The 24,589-nt window shown below is 36.4% G+C and overlaps 1 protein-coding gene across 2 annotated transcripts in view; it reads left to right on the top strand.

Annotated features, from left to right (window-relative positions):
* Positions 1-5,350: 5,350 nt before the first annotated feature.
* Positions 5,351-24,589, top strand: part of tmem65 (transmembrane protein 65) — a 34,647-nt gene continuing 15,408 nt past the window's right edge. The window contains exons 1-3 of one of the 2 annotated variants that reach the window (XM_015357565.2): positions 5,351-6,085; positions 6,341-6,653; positions 21,401-21,493. In XM_015357565.2, the coding sequence (XP_015213051.1) occupies positions 6,371-6,653; positions 21,401-21,493 (376 nt within the window). In that variant the 5' untranslated portion in view covers positions 5,351-6,085; positions 6,341-6,370. The remainder of the gene's footprint in view (positions 6,086-6,340; positions 6,654-21,400; positions 21,494-24,589) is intronic. The other variant, XM_006635938.3, reaches the window with a different exon arrangement.

Here is a 24,589-nt window from a genome sequence, read left to right on the forward strand (position 1 = left end):
GAGCTTTTTTTTACAAAAATTATATTTTCTGGTAATTCCATTCCTGCCACAAATTTGTTTAAAGATATTTATGGGATTGATGAAGTCAGAGAATTTCTAATACTATTATTATATGTTTATATATATTTATATATAAGGCAGGACAACTGAGCAGGTCTCTGAACACTTGATTATATGGTTTAATTTACCATCATTGACAAACTGTCAAGCAGGACACATCCAGATCTTTAGGTATTATTACCACACTTGTGAAAATTATTTGGACTATTAAAAAGGTTTCCATGAATGTAAGGTTTTTCGATTTATCTGTATTTTTCTAAATGAATGCTGTGTTCCTGTTACTTGGTGTTGTCTGATTTGTCTGTAGTCTGCTTTTCAGGTTTCTGGAGATTTTCTGTGGGAAAGCATGGACCATTTGATTTGTAGCAAACAATTATACTGAATTGTTCATTCCCTAGGAAGTGATAATATGCATTTAAAATATCCTTCAATTACAGTAATGAGCAATGGCGTTAGGGAGTGCAAAAACTCACTACGGGGAAAAAAAGCATATTCAAATAAACATATTTGAATTATAATCTTTCCATAACCAAAATAACTTGAAGGACTTTAGCTGCTGACACATTAGATTTTTTTAAAAGCAAAGAAGAGACTGAAGCCTACTTTAGGCATTTCATATCTACTTTAGACATTATACATGAAGATGGATTGCTATTTATATACACAATACACCAAATAGTTCTCAGACATTTTTTGCTGATGGTGGTGGGGTTTACAACAAGAACCTCTTAAAATTTGCATCTTCTACCATTTAGAATTCTTGATGATCCCTGTTGATATTTTAGTTAAATGTTCTTTTTTTTTAATTTAACCATTGTTTTTATTTATTCAAATGCAGTGCGGAGGTAATTGCAAAATACAATTAGAACTTTTTATTTAATCCTACATTATTTTATACCTGGATTATTGAATCCTGTTAAGAATGGTATGATTAAGAAAATACAGTTACAAATGAGAGTATGCCCTTCGTGACTGTGTGGTTGTGGTTTATTGATCCAGGGACCTGATCCTGCCCTTTCTTAAAGGAAACCAGGGTATTGGCTTCAGCCACATGGCTTGGTAGCATATTTCATACTACCATGACCCTTTGTGTTAAAGAAGTGCCTCCTGTTCTCAGTTTTAAATGCAGTTTCCTTCCTCATATAATTACTTTTTGTTTCAAAGAGCAGTAATATCTATGAATCTGTCATGGTTAAAGAGATGTCTTAAGACTTTTAAGTATTTAACTTAATTTAAGATTTACAACCTTAATTTAAGGTTTATCAGGCAGTAATGTCTGTGAACTGACGTCTACTGTATATACTGTAGATGTAAACACCAGTGTACAATTGGGTGAATTGTTTCTCTCAGCCAAAAGGAGGATGTTGGAATATCCATATTTCTAATGGATAGTGATTGTATTTGTGCTCTTAAAATCTATTGGTGCCAGAATACTAACCCAACAGGGTTACCATAAAATGAGGCTAGCTTTTTCAAAAGGAACAAAATATGATATTTTTCAACTTTATTTAATTTGTAGTGTCAGTCTATGATGTTATGAAGATAAAGAAATAAATGTAGGCCATGCAGATGAAATACATTAGCCTCTTTTTAATGAACCTGTGCTCCTTTTCCTACATAACTTAGATTCTGTTCATCCTCTGTGAAGTTGTGACAGTCATGGGGATTGTGATGATGTGACCTAGCAGATACCATAAGCTTTAAAAAAAAAGATTAAGAATAACATGTCCAAATGCATAACTAACATTAGGGGTGAAAGAAATGCTGTATTTTGCTCAGTTTTTTTTTTAAATTTGTATGACATTTAAAAATAAGTCTTATGTCTGTGATTCTGAGAAATTTTTATGATCCCTTACATTGTTAATGAAAATGTGCATCAGAAAACAAGCTACTGTACAAATGGTTTCTTTTTTAACAGTGCATTTTGGATACACTGTCCTTACTATATTGTTTAATGCTTATCAAATTAAAAATTGTTTGCAAGAGCTACAATTAACCACAGGAGGTCAGCAATGTGAAGACATGAAGCTTGATCAATAAAATGCTAAAAAAATGTCAGAAATTACTTGAATACATAAAGTAACATTATGATTGATATGTATTAAAGTATGTCAAGATTTCTGCTGAGTGACTTGCAATGTGGAGAAACAACATCGAATCCAGTGTGAAGTCCTGTTGGTCCTGAAAGGTATTTGTCACAGTCTGAGATTAATTTGTTGCTTTTACATTGTATTTTCCTTCCTACTGTAAGTTAGTACAGGAAAGAATTCTGAAGCCAGGGTTTGGATAAATTGTTAACTACAGACCTTAAATACTGCTCAATTAAAGACTAACAAGACGTATGCCCATGTCACAGGAATAGAGTACTGTCTGAATATGCTTTTGGTAACTTGATTAGAATGAGCAAGGATGGATAAATTAAGGGAGCCGAATAACTCTGTGCTCATAAACAAGTGCTTGTAAGGCCGTTGACTCTATGGTACTTAATGTGAAAAAATGTGCTATATGAATTAGCATTTTGCTTGAAAGTTGACATTTGGTAGCACTGTAGTAATGGAAGACTATTAGCAAAAGGAACAGTTAGCTGTACTGTTGGTACTGACAGAAGCTAAATATGAACTCATTTTTCAAAGTAATATTTCTGGTACTTAAATAAACGTTAAATTTTCACTTTAACCTGATAAATACTGTAGATGCAACACAATGAAGTTTGGTTTCCATTTCTTATGCTGTCATTAACTCGCGGAGTTTTGTTGGGTGATGTTTTCGGATTCTTCTAGCTTCTGAACATTCCAAGAGTACTGTTCCTGACCACGAGAGGTTTGAAGAATTTTAAACCTTATAAAGAGGTGTACAAAACCTAAGACTAATATCTTGTAAATCTGTAGTTTTTCTGTTTTGTTTTCTGTGCTTGATGCTTTCTAATAGAGGTGTTAATTTGTTTTGTGGGGTTAATATTTTATTTTAACACTGTTCTATTTTATATTTTCATGAATATATCATAAAGCAACACAAAGTAAAGCTGGTATGGGCTTGAAGTTAAATATCTCTGAGATAGTGGTGCCTTTCTAGTAAGGTAAGTCTTCAAACTGTAAATATAACTGTTAAGGGTGGTCTATAATGTATGTAAGAGTTCCTTGTCCACTGTGTTCTATATAATGCAGTGGAAACTGGGTTCTTCTAGTTTAAATGTGCAAATTGACAGAATAGAATACTATGGCTACATTTTTTATTTATATGTGAAAAGTAAATCTACAGTTTTGGGTTTATGTGACCTCACTTGTGGTAAAAAAAACAAATTCTGTAATTTAAAGTAACATTTCACCATCCTAGGTTAATGTATTTATGGATTTAAAAGTAATACATTATAATACATTTCAATAAGGACCCCCAGTGTAAGTATAAGATTATATATTCATACTTACATATACTTTATGTAGTACAAATAAAATTACTGATATAGTAGATATAACATCAGACCGTGATCTCACCTGCTCTCAGAAGTGATCTAGAGTGTTGATTTTGCACAAGGCTGCTAGACCAGATTTCTAGCAGACAGCCTTTAGTTCGGAGTCTAAAGTACCTGGTTTCAGGAAACAAAAAAATGTTACTCCTTGAAATGTATAAAATAAATAATGGAAATATATTGTTTAACATAATCCACCTAGTTTTTTTTTCTTGTGGTAAATTAGTAAAAAGGCCAACCCACCCAAGGTTAAACTTGAAATTGAAGGGCGCTTTGAACCTGAGTGCATTTTGGAATTTCCTAAATAACTACTCTACTGAGGTGAAGTGAAGAGCAGATTCAATCAACTAATCTACCAGGCACATATAACAATATACATTCTTATTTAAGAACACTAGCAATAACATTTAGGTGATCACGTTAGGACTACACTGCATCATAAAACATGAAAAGCAAGTGTTCATAACCTCTAAGGAGGAAGGATGTTGTTTAGATGTCACACATAATTTAAAATTGCCCTCAGAAATGCCAGTATTTGGAAATGGACTGAATTATTTGGGAATCTTGACAAGTAAGTAAAGATTTTTTAATATTATATTGATAGTTGCGTGTGAAGTCTTCTGTCTAGTGTCTGAATGAGCTGCATGCTATGGTCTTGTAAGGTGTTCAATTTGTACCTTTTTTAGGAAACTTTAGACTTTTACAGAGACATCTCAATACCTTAAACTACAGTTTTTCTTTAGCTTTATAAAATATAAAAATCCAGGTTTTTTAATTACTTCAGAGGTCATATTTTTCACAATTAAGACGTTTTTACTATAAAATTAGACCACAGATCATGAGGACAGATAGGAACATGCAAGGTTTAAAAAAATGCAGTTAATTATGTATAGTTAGTGTTGGGTAAACCTGTCTGGCTGTAAATTCATTAGTGGAGGTAGTGTGGGCCCTGTTTAAATCAAATATTTAAGTGATACAATGATTGAAAGCTGATGTTTCCAGTGTTTTTTTTAAAGAAGCCAGGGTACTGACTTGGATAACGTAGCTGGTTGGCTTGGTCCATACATATCCCTTTGAATGTAGAGCCTCCAACTCTCAATTTTTAAATATGAATAAATATGATGTTTTTGCAGGTAAAATAATTTTGACTAATTCCACTTTATGATAGTAACATGGAATTGGAAGTCTGTATGAATCAAGCAGAACAATGCTACAAATACAATATAAAAATAGAATGCATGAATTGTGCATGCTCTACATATTACATTACATAATATAGTTGGTCATTTCATGAAATTAAAAATGCAGGACATCTTCTAAAAGTGTAAATTATTTTCAAAAAAGATATATGGTTTCTGAATATGTATCATTTTTAATGATTTTGTGTTGTAAACAGGACTTGCATCAGTATTAAATACCGTAAGCACAACAGTTGCAAGAAACGGATTCTGTCACTTCATCAGGAAAATGTCACTGTGGCCGGTGAAAAGATAATACGCTACTCAAGGTGGCAGCATTTACCTACTTTGTGTATATACTTGAAAAGGCCTTGCTTTCTCACCATAAAACCTAAGGACACATGCAAAAAATAATAAATTATAATATAAATAATAAATTAAACTTTGTATGTTTATATCTAAAGTTTAAATTATAATGTTCTCCCAATGTAAATGCAGAGGCGTTTGTTACATGAAAACTCAAAATACTACAACTCCCGTACAATATCTGCGGTTGAACTGCATTTTGGGATTTGTAGTCCACGTTATGCGGTCCGTACCTAAAACGTCTTTCTCGTAATGATTTGTAAAAATACATCCCCAACAATGCAGTTTCCCTTTTTCCACAGGGGGAGGTATGTGAAAGTACCGCTGAAATGTCAGATCAATAACAAGGGTTAGGGGGATTGGTTGTGTGCGAGTCACACCTGCCTCAGATCAGAAAAGAATGACCGTGCGTGAAGGTGTCTGAAACTAATTTTTAAACACAAAAGGGACAAAGAACGCCAAATCTGTATGAAATCTTCGGCTCTTTTCGCGTAAAATAACTACATCACGAGGAAAGCAGCGGACCCGAGCTAGTGGAAAGTAATCTTCAAAATGGGAAATGTTTCAGTTTGACTCATCGATTTTACCCCCTTTCACAGTTCTCTGGGACGAAGGATTATTGGTTAAATTTAGATTTCACCACGTTCAATGAACGGAGGCGTCATACATTATTCCATGCTTGAAGGAAATCTGAGATCTTCACGGGACGGCGAAATTTTCCAGGGTTGGGGCTGTTAAAATGGACTGCTGAGATCAGCCTGGTAGCTAGTTTTATTCGGAGAGGCGATATTACATGTATCAGTCGTTCTCTTATGCAACATGAACGCATCAGCCACCTTCGTATGAATTTATTGAATACCGGAAACTATATTCAGAAATCTTTATTAATTCTGTTAATATATGCAAATCGATGTTTCTTCTAAAGAAACAATAGCTAACGTCGAAAGGTTTTTTTTCACATGAAGAGTTGGACAGTTGGTGCGAAACTTCTGATGTCGGCTGCTTGACTGCAAAGGTAACAACTTATATACGTGTGTTATATATTCTTGTTTAAAATACTCAGTTCCCATGCTATTTGAATTGAGTGTCTGTAATCGTTAGGACAGTCGTAATACTGTACTGTTTTCTGTAACACGGGACAATATTGTACTAATTTTGACTAACTCCTAATTGCGTCGCTTTTAGATTCTGTAATATTTTTTGTCTCATAATTATCGAAATATCATACCGAGCCCATACCCATCTATGGCTGACTCCTTTTTTATTTCAGTTTTCTACACATCAACTTTGTGAAATCATCATGATACTCCCATGTTTGCGGAGAGCCCTGCGGCCCGTCGTCTCCATGAAGCCCGGACTGATGTCGGAGAGGGTCTGCTGGAACAAGTCTCCTCCAGTCCGCAAGCCTTTGCCCATGCTGTTGGTTCAGGGCCGGGACCTCGGCACCCACCCTCACAAGGAACCCATGGAGCCATTAAATTCTCCACAGGGAGCAAGAGAGTTTATATACAGCCTTCACCCCACCGAGCGGACCTGCTTGCTAAGAGAGCTGCACCGCTTTGAATCCATAGCGATAGCACAAGGTAGGCAAATAACGTTTTATGTGCAGATTTCATTGATCGTGGTGCAGCCATAAATAGCACTGCCACCGTGCTGCCTATCGGAAGGTCAGCTGACATGCACCAGGGCATGCATGCACATACTTAACACAAATTGCAATAGAACATTTGCTTGAAAATAAGCCTATACAGTGTGTTCAGAGCTCTGGAAAATAAACGTGTTTTGTTTTGTTTTTTTTGCTGGAAGAAAAGCAAATTTAATCGTGTTGATTTGATTGCAGAGTTAAAAAATTACAGGAGTCTGCACCTCCATATTTTGATCCGCTTCCTTCAGCTGAAATACACATTAAAATAATATTGATTTACACCTGTATTGATTTAATGTCGGGTTTGGGGCATTAGCCAGTGATAGTGAGTGATCATTGAAACACGTGTGTGAAGTGCTGATGTCTGCTGCTATCTTGTGTGTTGTGATGTGATCTTCTGACTAAGGTCTTAACCCAGTTGCAGTCTGTGATAGTCAGCTGGACGTCAGGACTATGTGTTGTTTCCAGGAGATAGGGATCATGCCTATGCTTGAGCTCCAGCTGAAAGCTTTTCTGCTGTAATGGTATGTGGGGGGTCCATCTCTATACTCGCCCAATTATATTTATAAATTTCAGTTTAACAAGAGATCTGATGTTAGACCTGTGGTCAGTTTTAGTAATTTAGTGGTGTATCTTCACTCCAGACAAGTATAGAACTAGGAAACTGTGAAATCTTTCAAATTTGAAATTTGTTCTTTTGAAATCTTTCAAATATACACAAAATTATTCTTATGAACTGGAATACCATGATTTTAATTTTAATTCTTGGGGTAGGAGTTATTTTTTAGAATCTCCCATTGATTAAGACTCTTAGGCCTAAATATTTGTTGTTGGGTTTTTTTAATTACCACCGACTCATTAACAGAGATTAATTCTCCTGAGATTTGAAGTAGAGAAATGCTGTTTGACAGTAAAGCTCTGCAAGAATGAATAAAATGGAAATCTCTGGACAAAACGTCTGTTTTAAATTTATGACAGTCTTTTGACTCAGGAAGGTTCTTGAAAGTGTTGAAAATCCTACAAGATTAGATTTTTTATGCTCATTAAAATTAAATTAAAAATGCATGGTACACAGATTTTTTTTGTTCCAATTATTAAATCTCACTCCAAAGGGTTTTATCTTGTGAAAAATATGTGGTGTAACACTTAAATTCCCATATTAATCCACTGTGAAACTCTAGGAAGGAAAATCATAATATTAATCCCTTTGGATTTTTTCAGTGCCTGGTCATCAGTGGTGTAGCTGCAGCATTATTTAGGAAACTCTCTGTCATGGAAGCCAGCCACTCAGACGCAGTGTCTGGGAAATGAAGAACAACATTAATGGACTGTAACCTTGGCAAACCAAGCCAGTGTTGTGCTTCAGCTTTGTTGGGCCCATCCAAAAAATATTTATGTAGACAACCTGAGCTCCGGCAGTAGAGCTTGATTTTTGTGCTTTGAAGTCTGATAGCTTGCTCATTGTTTTTCTTAAACTGGTTCCAGACTAGTATTCTTACGGACAGAACTACTTGTTCTTATTATAGCACAGAGTCCCAGCATCTTACCTCTGAGCTGTCCTTTAATGAGCCCTTTTTGCATTACTTTGGGATTCTTGAAGTAGCTGAAGAGTAACTCCTGATGTTTCATTTACTTCAGTTGGTTATCTAGGTAGAGACACTGTGAACGCTGTCAGCTGTTGTACACTTTCAAGATGATTTAGACCACAAATATTATATAGTATAACAGCCTTAGAAAGAATTCAAAGAAAGGTGATATATCAGGAAATGTTTATATACAAGACAGATACAGAAGCTAAATCTATTCAGTCTGGAACTAAGAAGTTTGAGATTAGATCTAATCCATGTATTTGAAACCTAAAACAATAAACAGCTTGCTTAAATGGAACTGTTCATCCTTCTAAACCATTAAACAGTGGGATGATGGCCTCTTCCTACTTGCTACCTTTCATACATTTCTGTGTTCCAATATATAACTTTCCTGACATAACTCATATTTTTTATAAGGAGAGACTATATTAGGCTCTGTTAATGCAGCACTTCTCTGTTGCTGATATATTTATTTAAATGTTTTTTTTCTGGGGCAGATATTGCTTGCTGTGTCACTTGCCTGAACTTTACCTGTCCCAACTTATCTCATGTTTTAGACCAACCTTGCTGCCCTTTACTAATGCAGTTTTTTCACGGTTGTCATGTGTAATTGTTAAATTGCATTCTGCTGTGTACAAGCAGAACAAAGAAAGTCGAGTGTTGGTTAGTTGGGGTCTTTTTTGTGCAATTGCATCCTTCATGATTCCATTTTTGACAGTAAAAGTATCTTACCAAGGCTATATTATGTTTCAACAAACAAAAAAAAATGGCATTTGTATCAACTTAGATGCATGTCCTAGTTCTAAGTCTATGGAAGTTTTTTATAATCCCTTTCTTAACTGATAATGTTTTCAAATTCACACTTTTGTGTAAAGTAAATGTGTTACGTCAATCTTTGAAAAAGACCTTTAATTGGGTCCTTACTGATGCCTCCAGTATTGGTTGAGGGTGACTTTCAAGACTTTCCCTCAGAGGGATCTCTAACACAAGCTCCTCAGTGGAAACGTATAGGCTCTAACATATTTGATTAAGCTGGGTGCACACTTAAAGGCAAACTGTGTAGATCAGGTCATAGACTCAGTCAGATAGGGTGAATCCTGAAGCTTCTGACTATAGTCACCCAGGAGCTGCAGCACAGTTAAAGGGAGGAACCCCTATATGACTCATGAAGGTACATTCTAGGCTGCGTACGTCAGTCTTTTGTATAATTTGGTTGCTGCTTCCTTTGTTCTAGCAGAGAGATGCATAGACTTAAATACTTAAATAAATGAGCTGAGATTTCCTCAAATGAAAAATAAGGTTTCAGTCATAACCCTGCTTGTCAAGTTCAAAAGTGTCTCGTCTGAGGAATAAATATTATTACACCACCTGAGCAACACTATTATCACCTTCAAAGCTTTGGTTCAATAAAGGTTCCATTTCCAGCATTTCACAATATTCTTATTGTAGTATGAGGCATTGTGATTTAAACTAGTGAAATTAGTCATACTGTACTTTTAAAGCCCTGTTTAACATACTGTGAATGGATGCTGATTATATTCCATTACATTTGTTTCTAGAGCTGAATGTAGAGGAGTCTGAAAAAATATGTCTATTATTATAGACATTTCTCACCATCTTTCATTGTTTGTTTCATGGACTACAAGTATTATTTCTTCAGTCATACAGCAGGCTTAAGGCTTCAATATAATTCTGATTGAGTACATGACAGAGCACAAAAAATGTCAAAAATTTAATGTCATTTAAACCTGACTGGACCAAGAAAGGTACACAACCATGTGTAAAATGAAAGCTTTAAAAGCTGTAGCAAAGCATTTTTTTAAGATCAATGACAAGATAAGTTGAGTGGTTTTATACTGCTGTGTAGAAGTCTAACTCAGTATACGTAGGATATGAACATAAACAATTTGATAAATTTGTTTTCTACTGTTCTGAATAACTTTTGCTGTTATTTGTTCATGTTGATCAGAATCCTCAAAGACATGATCATGGTAAAGAACATGTGAGCACCCAGTGCGAATCGAATGTGATCGACTAATTCTCTGATGCTGCTCTTTTTTTCGTCCTCTGTATCCACCTATAAAGGTAAAAGGCTGTTTTTTAATCTACAAAATAGATATAAGGATTAAGCACAATCTCAAAACATTGGCTAAAGTTTCAGTAAAGACCCCAGTACAATTGTGTTTATTATGTACAGAAGGAAATCCATTTAGTCGAAAGAACATTGTAAAATGCCCAAGAGTCACAGGTTTGCACAGATTGCAAAAGTGTTATGTTTACGTTTTGTTTCTCTTCCTGCACCTTAAATGTAATCAGTCTGGCATGGGCCTGATGACATCTTCAAATATTCTAAAAGCAAGGTAGTTAAAGCCATTTACTTAAGGCAGATTAGCTACTGATAAGATATGAACTACAGGCACTAGAGCAGTAAGTGCTTATTTGAGGTTTGTAATGCATTAGTAATCACAGCCCTTGAACACATTTCCATCCCTACAACAGCTAAAAGCCTCCCTCTCATCAAAGACTTGCCTGTCTAGATCACACAGCTGGGTACCATTGGATTGTCTTAATTGGCGGCTAGTAATATGCATTCAAGGAGTTTTTAATGGAAACGGGGGAATGCAGTGTTTGCTGTTGAGGGCCATTACATTATGGTGCCTAAAAATACTTGCTTACATAATGACGAAAAACAATGCACATTTTCTTATTTTCCTTTTCTTGTGTTTCACCAGCTCTTATAAACAAAATATTGATCTTCTTTGATCGGTAGCCTGGGTATCTGTTCTGATTGAGGATCTCTCAATAAAGCAAGCTTTGTGGCTAGTAAAATGCTCATTGGATTTGTGTGCTGAGTCATTTTGTTTTTTGAAAACCGTGCTCGATATAGAGTCTGAAACCTAATTCCTTAAGTACCTTGTTTCATTTCTTTTTTGTTTCACACCATCTCACATAGTTGGTCTAATTGATTAATTAGAAATCGTATAATCAATGATTTATAGATAAGAGCTGCTTGAAGTGATTGTTTTGTAATCAATTACAAATAATCTTAGGAGCAATCGTATATGTAAAACTTAGGAAATAATTAGATTGTTCTAAACTGAATAGTTTCAAACAAAAACCAGAAGACAAAGTCTTCCAGGAACTAATTCTGAGACCTCGGTTGTTTGTAAAGATTCTACAACATTATATATACTGTATCTTTATATCCTGGATCTGAAGGAGATAGTAAATTGTTTCACAAAGTAATGAGCGTGCACATGCTGTATTTGTGAGATGTATTGTAAAAGTAAGCTTTTTTTTCCATACAAGGCTTTTGTAATTTCCCCACTTTCAACTCTTCAGAGGCTCCAATTTATGTAATTATACTCCTAATCCGCTTTAATCACTTTTGTTTCTTTCAGATCTTATACACTGGGAGTTAATACTGTAGAAGGACCCTATAGTAACTCAAAATACAAAAGCAGCAGGTTAAAAAGTGCAGTGGTCCAGAATGGAACAGTCTTCTTTCCTAAGCTGCCATCTGAGATGAAATGGTGTTCTGTATGTTGCAGTACTATATCAGAAAGCAGGGAAAGGCTCTTTAAAGCATTAGAGCTTTTCAGAAATGGTGACAGCAGCATGTTTCTTCCATATTTCCCGGGGGCATCAATAAATAGTATTGTATTAGAATTAAGTACCCCATTCCCCTGACATGCATGTGGGTGGCAGGATAGTACACCCACCTCTTGGCTCTCCAGTTCTGAGTTTGATTCCATTTGCCTGTCCGTATTTTTTCTCTGTGCTCACGTGAGTTTTGTCCCAGTGCTCAGATTCCCTCCCATTTTCAAAGAAAAAAGCCACATGGTTACAGACATTCTTGCAGAAATGGATCAATTTCATTTCGAGTTTGTGTAGGTGGAATACATGGTTATACTAAAGAAATTGTGCACATACTCATTATATTTGAAAGCTATATTTGTTCAAGTAACACCATTCTATAAAATATTAAGTCCAAGTTTCCCACCAATAGAGAAAATTCCAAAAGAGCCTCTTTCAATATTTGCAACAGAAGAAAAAAATACTTTTGTTCTATGAATATAATTGAAGATTTTTTTTTTTATTGAGGGAGCCTGTGCAGCCTGTTTTATTGTACTGTAAGTATCTAAGTAATCCAAGGGTCTCATCCAACCAGGATACCAGCTTCAGCAACATGGGGTGGATGGCACCCACTGCCTATTGTGTAAAACAGTGTCTTATGATCTGTGGCGCACTTTCCCATAGTTTTCACTTGGTCCCAATAGTTCGTGTTTCAGTGTGAATTGTGCATTTTTTTGCACCAAAAATACTGCTGCATTTGTAATCTCAGAGCATTTTTGTCCTCAAAAAAGGTTGTTCATGTCATTGGGAAAAGATTAAAACTGGTAGAAATGCATTGTCCAAAAACAATAAACGGAAAGAAAAGTATTATTTTTAGTACAATACATGAGAAAACCTTAATCTACACACATTTGCACAGCACGTCTGGAAATAGTGATCTCGTACTTGTGAAAGCTGAGTGTGAAATGCTTGCTCTCTCTTGTGGCCTAAGGCTTTGTAAGTTAAATGGAAGTGCTAGGCTTGTCTAAATGTGAAAGAATGAATGGCTGAGTGCCAGGCAGAAACAGAAAGTTAAACTCAACACTAATGGCAACGGCGCATGTATTAAGCTTTAAACACCTGCATATTCACTTTCGTGTGAAGTTCCTTTGTCTCTCTGTTTGCAATATCTGGTACATTTCTTCGTGTGCAATATTGAAATGTGTTCAGTTTCTCTGAGAGCACTAAATCCTGCTCTTGGATTGTTTGAAGAGAACTATAGATTTTAGTCCTTTCACTCAAATTCATTTAATTTGCTGACTGTTGCTAGGGTGATTACACAGGCAGTTGAGCATGGTGCACATTGTTCATTATTTAGATTCTTTAAATAGAATTACCAATTTAAAAAGACAAGGAATTGATGTCGTTTGATATGCTCAGTTGTTACAAATGTATTTGAAACGATTCCAGTAAAATGTGAGCTTCTGTGCTGCATTGTTATGCAAATTAGCATTCTGTGGTAATAAACTTCCCGTGTTTATTTTAATGTTTAAACTATGAGCCGTACATCTTTCCGTGTTTAGTTTCTACTTGTGCAAAAAAATATTCCACCAGAAACATTTAAGTTGTTTTTGGCACTATGTTCTGTCTAGACTTTATAAATTAGGGCCCAATATAAAAGTAATCAGACAGACAAAATTGATACATGAGTGAAGAGATTAGATTTTTTTTTAAACCTTTGATTTTCAACCTTCAATATTCACTCTTAATTCTTAATTTATGGTTTTCTCTGTGCTGCCAGTTGATCCCAACAGATGATAGTGTCTCTGTAATTCACAATGTAAAACCTCAGACACCTAAGCACTATAAGCACATACAAGAAATGCCTTCCACAGCTGAATAAACCTTTTCACCCAACAAGATTGCCCAAATTAATGCTGTAGTCCCCCTGGGCCTTCAACTCCACAATGCTCCACACCTGCTTTTCAAAGGGACAGTAGTGTGGGGAAGGACCATTTTAGCTTCTGAGGACACATGGTCATTTTATCTTAATACAACTGACAGTGGATTTCAGCCAAAGAGAGAAGGGTTATAAATTGCTCTTTAGGTGCTCTCATAGTCGCGCAGTGTAAGTGTTGCATAAATACTGTACTGTATGTCTCTAGAGCTCCAAGTGTGTTTTGTCCACTCATACCTTAGAATTATTTTTAGCCATTTTCCTCAGAAGGGGCAAGGACGTTGGGTCCCATACTATTTCTTGTTAAATGCAGGGGAACGTTACTATTAATAATAACTTATGTTCCAAAACACTATACTAAGGAACCAGTTTTTTTACATAAGTTGCAAGAAATTGCTTTTAAGGGGTAATGTATTACATTTAATACTATCTGTACACACAGGTGATCATTTTAAAGTATTTTCCCCCTGCTTCCTGTTCACATTAAAAAGTAATCTCCTACACAAGCAATGTTTAATGTGCTTTTAAAAGTAACTTTCCAAAATGCTGTACATTGCAGAGATATCTCAGAGAAGCTAATTATGATCTGTCCACTTTCTCCATGTTATTTTTTTAACTTGTTTTAACAGCTGTTGCTTAAGATCTATTTCGGTAAATGAACAGCAATAACATTTGAAAGCAGAACTGGGGAAATGCAGCTAGCCATCTCCCTTTAAACCCAAAGAGTTTGAGAGTTTAAAGACCGAGATGGCCAAACAAGTTGGATTTAACATTTGGCAGAGCCCATATTGCTGACTAAGACAATTGAAACTTTCCAGTAGTAAAATTTTCCACATTAGTATTGAAACAATTTTCTGGCCAAAAACTGATGAAGATTTAAAGAGACGAAGAGAGACACTGTGATGCTAATGTTTTACTTTTATTTCTGATCGCACCTTATCCCCAGGTTACATGAGACTTGGCATACGGTACATAAATTCATCTTTTTGTAGAATCCCGTAATACAATGTTCAAGTTAGGAAAAGTATACATTGGATGCATAAAGAGTATAAGTGGTGCGATAATTTCCTTCTGTGGATGAATATTGTGGAGTAAGTGCCCGGCTTTACCATGACACCGTTTTACTCTGTCTCACTTTGTACTCGCTTTGCAACATCCTCAGTGTGTTACCCCAGAGTCCTGGACGGATTTCCTATTGGACTTTACCAATCATGGCCTCCTATTAATCCCTAATCTATGAACTGGCTTCATCACTCCACTGATAGCTGATGTGTGGTGAGCATTCTGGCGCATTATGGCTGCCGTCACATCATCCAGGTGGGGCTGCACATTGGTGGTGGTGGAGGGGAGTCCCCATTACCTGTAAAGCGCATTAACTGGAGTGTCCAGAAAAGCACTATACTATATAAGTGTAAGGAAGTTGTTTGGTACAGAATCTTTAGGTACGCCGGAGTATGGGTGTACTTAAAACAGCTTTAGATTTCTGTAGATGATCCAGTTTTCACTTTTAGACTCTGTATCAGGATTTACAGTCAGAAACTATTTAACACACCTGGGCCAATCTTTGCAGTTTAGACAGAACAGCATAATTTTATTTATTTTTTCTTTTAGACTGCTGTTCATGTAAGTTGTACTGTAAGTGGTTCTAGTGCTTATCATTCACTGAAGGTTCACTCTCTTTCACAGTGCAACACATAAATTCTTACCCATGGAAGGTTTCTCTCTTTTTGCATTGTGAGGCTTTCACACTTACTCTTTGAGAGGTCTTGTTCCTAACATACATATTCTCCACACTGCAGCGTGACTCATCTCTTCAAAGTCATCTAAAATGGTGGCCTTCGAATCGATTCTTGGAACAGTTTTCCATTTATCACATTCTGTATTATGTTAAATGCACCCATCCAATTGTCAAAGGTTTTCCTGTAAAATGTGCTACTTGCTCTTTTATGTATCCAGCTTAAGCTTTTCCTAAATGGAAAATTTTATTATGGGGTCTTTGAGAGAGTTTTACCTAAAGATAAATTTACTTACTGTGTGTCTTGCATTATATTCTGAATTTGTTTATTACAGCCAGGCATAGCATACAACTACCCCTACCTCCTTCATTAAATACATCTGTCATGTCACACTGTGACCTGTTCCTTTGGATAATGGTTTAGTTCAAGTGTTGCAAATCATGATTCATAAATCCTGTTGTATATAAAGATACTAAAATATGTATTAATGTCAAATTTATATGAGAACAACAAGGCAAATATTAATACAGTACATTGTTAGTTAACCATTGACAGAGGTTAGTTGTCAATTGAGTATTATATTTAGGTAATATAGGTTATAAATAATAAATAGAATTTGATTCCTCTAAATCAAAGTGATAACTAGTTTTGTTTTCTAATATTGTATACCATGTTTGACCCACGCTTAACTGGATTAAGTGAAGCTTTTTCTGACGTGTCCATATACTATATGTATGTATCCTGAGCTACAAAGTTGGCTTCCTCAAGGATGTCATTTAATGACATCAACAAGATCTGATGTCATTTTTGTCATTGTACCCGTTTACCGTACAGGTGGACCTTCAAAGAACATTTGAATCTCTGTCCCCAGTTTGGTAGGTATGTCCTACATCATGTGATAATCATCGTTTGATAAAGGATGTGCTACAGCGGAAGCTACACCTAGCAGCCATCAAATTATGTGCAATGATTCTGGAATGGAAACTTTGGAACCTTAAATCCCCCTAACTTGCGTTTCAGGATAAGGGCACAATGATGTTCTAAAAGCGTGTGGAATATTATATGTACCTCGTTGAGTAACGATTTCACAATATGCTTGCTGATCTTGTGGTGAAGTTCTTGTTGTACCTCACAGATCAGTCAATCACAAGAGGCGAAGATTGTTTGAAAGGCAGATTTTCATAGTCTTTCGATGAAGTGGCAAACTGTGTACCGCATTTAGGCATGCATCACGTTCTTCACAGCTATTGGAAGGTTTACACTCCATTTTGTAATGCTACACATCACATGGTACTTAATGCATCACTAAACCCCTACTGTAGTCTTGGCAAGCCTGAGCTTCATGAAACTGCTTGCTGAAAATTAAAAATATTTATTCATATAAGACTGCAGAAAGAAAATGAAGCACCTAAAATTGTTTTTCAGAAATCAGCTATCTGTCATGCTGCCGCTAAAAGACAACCTATGTAATTTTTCTATTCCTTTCAGGGATTGGTCACCTATTAGATAACATTGCATTTAAAAAGGGGATATTTTTTCCATTTATTTTTTGTATGTTGTCACTGTGAAACTTCAAGTATAATCTTTCTTTCTTTAATAGAAGGCTTTCAGGGATGAGCACACTGTATGATTGAAAAGACGAACATCTTTTCCAAATTGCATGTTACCTACAATACTTTTCAAATTATTTGAAAGTTGTTTTTAAAGTGCTGTTTTTTGCCCTTTTAGACTTTTGTTTAGCATCGTGCATGAAAGTGGAATTTTTTACAGAACAAGCAGTTGGTTTTGTTTTGCCCGTCAACCTACGGGAGAGTGGGTATTTGATTAATGATATGTTCTGTGGTAATTATTAGTTCACACACAGGAAAGCATCAATTTATATTCAGTCCTGAACGTCAAATTAAAATAATAGCTTACTACTGAAATGTCATTTGAGTAACTGTTTGAGCCAGGCACAAGGGATCAAGCTGTATTCTGACTTGACAATTCAGCTAATGACCCACTATATTGCCTTGTATTCTGTATTCTTTAGTTGCCATGGATACACTTATAAGTTTTGTATCCATTAAGCTCCAATGTTTGGGTTATAATTAAATGGGAATCCGTGAAAAAAATATTTTATCTTTGTCTACTGAATCACATAGCAAAGTCAAAGGTCCCTAGCACAGGGGATCTGTTTAGGGATCTGCATTCTTTGTGGTCCACAGACTGCTTTAAAAAAAAATATTTTTTGCAAGAATATCCAAGACCTTTTTCCAAAGATGGCTGAAATGGAAATAACCATGGTGTCCACTGTGAGCATGGACCAGATAAAAGGTTTGACCCATCTGCCAAGCATACATTTCAAATCCTACTTTTGCCAGCTGGAGAGCACAGTGGTACAGTTCAGTTCCGGACCTGGGGCGTTATTTGTAAGGAGTGTGTGTGTGTTCTGCCCTGTGTTCATGTGGTTTTCCTTCAGGTGCTCCAGTTTCCTCCCACTCTTCAAAGACATACCGGTATGTTAAGTGGCCTGGGTGTGAGAATGTGTATGTCTGTATCTGCCCAGCATTAGGCTGGCACCCCTTCTACAGGGTATCCTGCCTTGTACCCATTTCCTGCTGGGATAGGCTCTGGCTCCCACAACCCCCAATTAGATAAACTGGTAAGAAATTGTAGGGGTGGATGTTTATCAGTTTTTTCTCCTAAAGTAGCCTCCCCCTCTCCCTTGAACACCAAGAAACTCTTGCACTGAGCAGCAGGTTTGCCATTTGTAACTTGTGGGTGGGATGCAGTCCTCACATGCTCAATAGCACCTGCATTCCATTACACCTGAAAGTGTTTGATAAAATGTATCTTTTTCTACAGCAATCAAGATGGATTTTAAAATTACGGATAAATTATTATGGTTAGTGGGACTTTGGCAATTGTAGATCCACTGTTCTTTTCTAAGTAGCCTTTATTTTAAAAAATGTATTTTATGCTAGATTTAAATATATTTTCCTTTGTATGGAATTGGTATTGTTAGTTTTTAGCATTGTTTTTAAACATATGGGTTTGCCTCTTGTCCTTGGGCACCGATGTGCTTCAGAGTTGTACAGTGCCACAGGGTTTTATAAGGAGAAGACGATGCTGGCATGCCTCTCTAACATAAGGCCTTATCACTCCCTTTTGTACGAAACCAGACTTGAGTTTAGGAAATAGGTAAAATATTGAGAGAACCCCGGTTTCACGTGGGACCTCACTTTTGTAAGAAATGTAAATGTTTTATCTCCGATTACATATGCAGTACTGCAAGAAGAAAGAAGATAGGTTGTCAGGTCTTCAGCTGCCATTTCAACCAGCTGTTGAGTTCAATTTAAATTTCAGAACAATCTTTTACCCAGCTGTGGTTTTCAATAGTTTTGTGTACATTAAAAAATATATATTTCTGTGAACATTCTTCAAACATGTTGTGAATTCCAGAAGAGGGAATAAGATTTTTTAGGAATATTTACAAAGCTTTACAAAACCCCACATAGAGTATAAAGCTAAGAGAGATATTTTTGTTCTATTTGCCAGATCTCTAGGCGAAGTTGAGTAGATGTGTGAAGATAGCTTCAATCCACTCTGCTCTTACTTTTCTCTGGCAATAACTATGGAGTACACAAAGGTGCTCCTAAGGATTGATCATGTACTGTAGTTACACCTACTCAAGTGAGTTACACTATGTTGTTAGGCAGCAAAATCTGTGAAATAGTTCTGAGAATCTGTAGGCATGAACCCAGCACAACCAGATACACAAAACTGTGCTCAGCACTCTCGTCAAAAATTATTGATTCCACTAAAGATAGAGCCTGCAGATGAAAAGAGGGCTCCTAATTGGATATTTCTCACTAGTTATCTGTTCGCTGATGTTGCTTTCAAAGCAGCCATTAAACCCAGGTCTTGCTTTCCTTGAGTAAAGTTTAGAAAAGAAGTGTCCTTATGCTGTTAGTGGTTATAAATGAAGAATACTGAGGTAGATAACTTTCCAGTAAGCTCCATGCACTGTCCATTAAGTTTCCATTTAAACTGAAACCAATTTAAGTCCCATAGAAAAAAGATCAGCTATATATTTGTAATGAAAGTTATTGTAGATTTGAGTAAAATCAATTTTTGAGCTGCTTTTTGCAGAATTATGATTTATTGATATTGTCTGTGGCCTTCTTTTGAAACCAGACTGCCTGTTCTATATGTGCAATAATTGACTGCTAGAAGTAAGAAGAACTGTTAAGACTTAAGACTGGCTGCAAGCATTGCATTTAAACAGTTAAAAGTGTGATGAAAGTTTCCATTCTCCAATAATTCATTGAATACACGTCAGTCGAAAGTCCTATTAAATTAAATAGCTTATTAAATTATTTGTATGATTGGACAGATTTGTAAAGGCTTCTGTTAATTAACGGATGCCTACGAACACAAGACAGTGGGCCCCTATAAGACTTGGCTGATGTTCTGTGTTAATGAGTTTTTCAGTTACATTCCATTTTATAGGCTTGGTTTTCAAATCAGGGAAAAAGCTTAGGATGTGAGCACTACCGTGAAATGAGATGAGACAGGATTTTCTAAAAGTAACATCTGCAATTTCCCAATGCCACAATATAGTTAATTAAATAGTGGATTTTTTCATGACGTTTACTCAGCATATGCAGATAACAGTATTGTTTGTCATTTTTCAGGTTACTTTCAGTGCTAATTAAATAGCCTGTCAGTGACAGTTCACTCATGCCAACTTGATTACTTCCTTAAGTCTTTGGAACCACCAGATATAATGACAGTTCGAGTAATGTAGGTTACTTTCAGAATCAAAGCCACAGTTGTATGTATTTGGTCTCATTTTCTTTTTGTAGCCTCCTGTTACGGACTGCTTTTTGTGAATATTTTAAGTTTCTTTGGGGCTGTTAATAATAATACCTTACACTTATATGGGGCTGTTGTGGTTCATGACTACAGCTTGGCTTTGGGACTTGGATTTGGATTTTTCAAGACTCCTTTCATGAAATTTAGAATGTAGACTATTAGTCAGATCATTAACTTCCACTGGCATACTGGGTACTGATGGGGGTGAGACATGAACACTGATCCATTGCTCCCCTATAGCCCTGTATAGATAGGGGGTCAGTGCAAGCCCTCGTTGTTCCTGTGGGATGGAGCAAACTATGTAGAGGACTAGAGGACTGCCCAAGCCGCAGACCCGATGGAGGACTACACGCCCTCAGCGCAGCTGGACCAGAAGCTGCCATCAGGATCTTTGCATTCAGAAAATAAATGACTTCATACTGCTTTGCTGTTAATTCTTCATTCAATACCTCCTAGTTCCAGAATGACTGTGTGGGAACTTGCGTATTCTCCCTGGGTTCACGCAAAGCTTTTTTTTTTCCCCATAGCGCTCACCGGTTTTCCTCCCATCTCTAAATGATCACGGCATGATATGCCACATCCCGGTCATGAGTGGCATATAACAAAAGAATCATTTGTAAAACTGATTTTGTTTCTTGCTTTGAAGTCTGTGTTATTTCACTTTAAAGCGATGTGTAAGCCTTTTCACATGTTTCTTGATAGAGGGAGGTTTGATTGAGCCTATCCAACAGTTTGCGGTATTTTTTTCCAGAAATACAAGCAACAGGATTTAGCCCTTTATTGCACTGAATGCCATGTCTTTCGGCGGATTCACGGTATACTCTGTATGTTCCACTAAACTGACCAGCCACGTAGGTTCCCCTTACAAAGAGGTCGGAATTATTAATGCACCTTTTTTGTGTGTGCTTTTTTGTTTCAGTATCCCATATTTTGTTGTTGTTGGTTTTTACCCCTTTTTTTGAAAATCCCTGTTTGTTTTATTTTCTAGCTTCAGAAAAATCTCGCTACACAAAAAACCTGGTTCCTCTAAGCCAGACGCCTGGGGGAGCAGCAGTCTCTGGGGCTGTGGCAGATGGGCGAGGTATACAGGAGTGTGCCTAGTTATGCCAAGTGCCTCCACATGCTTTATGTGCTGCTTTTAATTCAGCATGCTTGTGCTAGATGTAAAAGCCTCTGCTGCTGGCAAGAAAGATGAGTGATATTGCTTTTTTACATACTGGTTGTCAGCATGTTTTATTTTTTTGTCAACTTTGAGAGGGATGTCGGTTCTTTCAGGGTTTTTTTCCTGCCAACATTATTTAGTGCATAGGGAACTGACTCTGCATTTGTAACTTATTTTAAATTTTCAGTGCAGAGCTGTCTCTTACTGTCTTTTTTTCTGCACTTTGCCTTAGTCTTTTGCCACTGGTCCTCACATTGGACATTGTCGCAAAGAGCAGCAAGTTAACAAAAATATTTTGCAACAAAAAGGCTCCTCATGAAAGTAAAAAATAGATTTTTTTTCCACCTCTGAAAACCTATCCAGGGCTTCAGGGAGTTTGTTGGAAGCTTCACAGAGTACTTAAGGACGCATTTCTTGGAGTCTTTGACGGATAAGACAAATTACTTTAAACACTGAGGCCATTTTTTCTATTATTATTTATAAAACTAGGAGCTTCTGGACTTTGTCATTACTAAATATAGTGATAGTATGTAAAAACAGACTGTTCTCCAGTAATAAGGCTCTGTTAGGTCTTTATGTATTCAGAGTAGAAGACAGTGGCTTATTATTTTTAGAGTTGGCTGCATTGGGTGGAAATCAAGAGCTGATTTGTAAAAAGAGAATAGGGGAAAACATCCAATAACTTGGAGATGTCCAAATTTATTTTTTTATTGGCATGGTAAACCTTTGTTCCTATGACTTGGGTATTTATGGTGATGCACCTTCCTCTAGACAGAGGAACTATTAGGGAGGACAACAGTGTTAGGATACAAAGTTCAAAATGCACAATTTAAATCCAGGACAATGAAGATGTACAGAAGAATGTATTGGTAGGACCTCATTTGGAACCTTTTGTACAGTTTTGGCCCGCAAGATCCAAGAAAGATAATTGCTGGTCTGGAATCGGTACAGATAACAACATGTACAGTAGATGTTATGATTCCAGGGAATGTCCTCCATTTTCAGGCTAAAAGAACTGAATGTTTTTAATCTTGAACTGAGAAGACAATGAGGGAATTTGGATTTAAAGTATTTAAAAACCTTAAAGGCATTGACAAAGTCAACCACAAGGATTTCTTCAGCATCAACAGAGGACAAAGATGGATCTTAGGGAGAAAATCATTTAACACTGAGAAAAGGGGGTACTTTGTCATTCCAAGGGCTGTCTGGAATAAGCGACATACCTACAGTAGTGGAAGAAAATGAAAATTCCTGGGTAAATGATGAAAACCATGTATATTGAAAGTGTGGACTTCCACACACGTTTGGCTCATGTGTAAATTAAGCAAACAACATCCCAGCGTGCTTGGAGGCCTGTTTGCCTGTAATTTTGGCAAGAGTGGCTGCAGGAGGAGATCTCAGTGACTTTCAAGGAGGGAGGATTGTTGGGGTCCATATGACAGGAGCTTCAGTGAACACAACCATTCAACTTGCTGATGTTTCGATGTGATGTCGACATGGAAATCCAAAATTATCAGCAGAGAGAAACATTGGGTGGAAGCACGCACTCCAGGATTGTGGTATTTGCGCACGAATTCACAGTGCAAGGCAAATCACACAGTCAAGTGCATGAGTCAAGCTCGAAACAGAATAGTAGCATGTTTCTGCGCACTGTGAGAGACTAACCATACAATCTTAAAGTGAATTATTATTTTCATGATTGGCAGATTGATGTGGCAACTCTAAAATTCTTGACAGGTTTATGTTGTGTGTGACACATGATTTATTTCTGTTCTTGTAAAGAAATGTGAAGGACTATGCTTTTGACAATGAGGCAAATTGAAGAGACATCCATTTCATTATTTCTTTCATAGTGAGGGGAGCTTTGCTAATTTTGTGAGAACCTCCTGTGAAAAGTCAATGGCTTTTTTGATGAAGCAGACAAATAGAAAGGGGATATAAGGGATGCAGTAAATCTTCTTGCAAAAATAGTAGATCAAGGGTTCAAGTGAACAGTGTCCATACAGCCCTATTCCTAATAATTAAATTGCTGCAGCCCTGGGTTTTTTTTACGTTGCTAAGATACAGTTCTTCAGTGGCCTCAGAGGTGTATCTGCAGGGCTGCGCTATGTTTACTGCTATTTCGATAGATCTGGCTGAAAGGGAGAAATGCACAAGTTATTTTTAATTATGACAGTTTTGCTCAACAGTGGTTTAAGTAATTAATATAAGTTGTGTTGACTTGTTGACTTTTCGTACTTGGTGTGTATCCTGTCTTTCCTACAATACTGTCCTGTGCCAGACATTTAATCCATACAATCCTTTGTATGTTTAATACAGTAATACTCACCTGCGATACATTGGAAAGATAGAAAAAAGTGGGGTGGGGGCATGTCTTTATCATCCAGTTTACTAAATACTATCACCCATTTACGATATATATGATTACAGTCTGAAATATAGGTGCTTCATCTTTTAGACCCACTTGAAAAAATAAATTTTCAAGCCATATGAGACCAATATACACAATAGGTGTCCTGTGCACTATACAGTATATGCATGCATATACTATTTAATTTTGCTAGGACAATGTATTATTTTTTTCTGGTGATTTACAGGATATAAATCCATCCATCCCTTGAGGATTAAGTTTTTGTTTATTAGGCACTGAACATCGTACTTTATGTAGTGGATAGTGTTAAGGTATTTCTTCCCAGTTAATTCTGAAATTAAAAACATAAATTTCCTTTCTAATGTTAATTAATATTGTATATTACAGTTTTATAGCAACCTTGTTTAGGGACAGTGATTTATGTTGCATTGATTTTGTCTTTCCCTGACCAGACAGTGTAATATTTAATGATTACGTTAATAGTATTTGGTGTCTGGGATTTGTCTAATACATCTGTATCTCTGTCTTGGATTACTTCCCATTGTCTTAAAAAATTCTGTATTTCATCCGTGAAACTGGCAAAAAGCTCACTCTCATCTTTACGGCATACAGTGTGGAAAAATAAAATACACTGCATTCTTACA

The sequence above is a fragment of the Lepisosteus oculatus genome, chromosome 10 (genome assembly GCF_040954835.1).
Source record: "Lepisosteus oculatus isolate fLepOcu1 chromosome 10, fLepOcu1.hap2, whole genome shotgun sequence".
Classification (NCBI taxonomy): domain Eukaryota; kingdom Metazoa; phylum Chordata; class Actinopteri; order Semionotiformes; family Lepisosteidae; genus Lepisosteus; species Lepisosteus oculatus.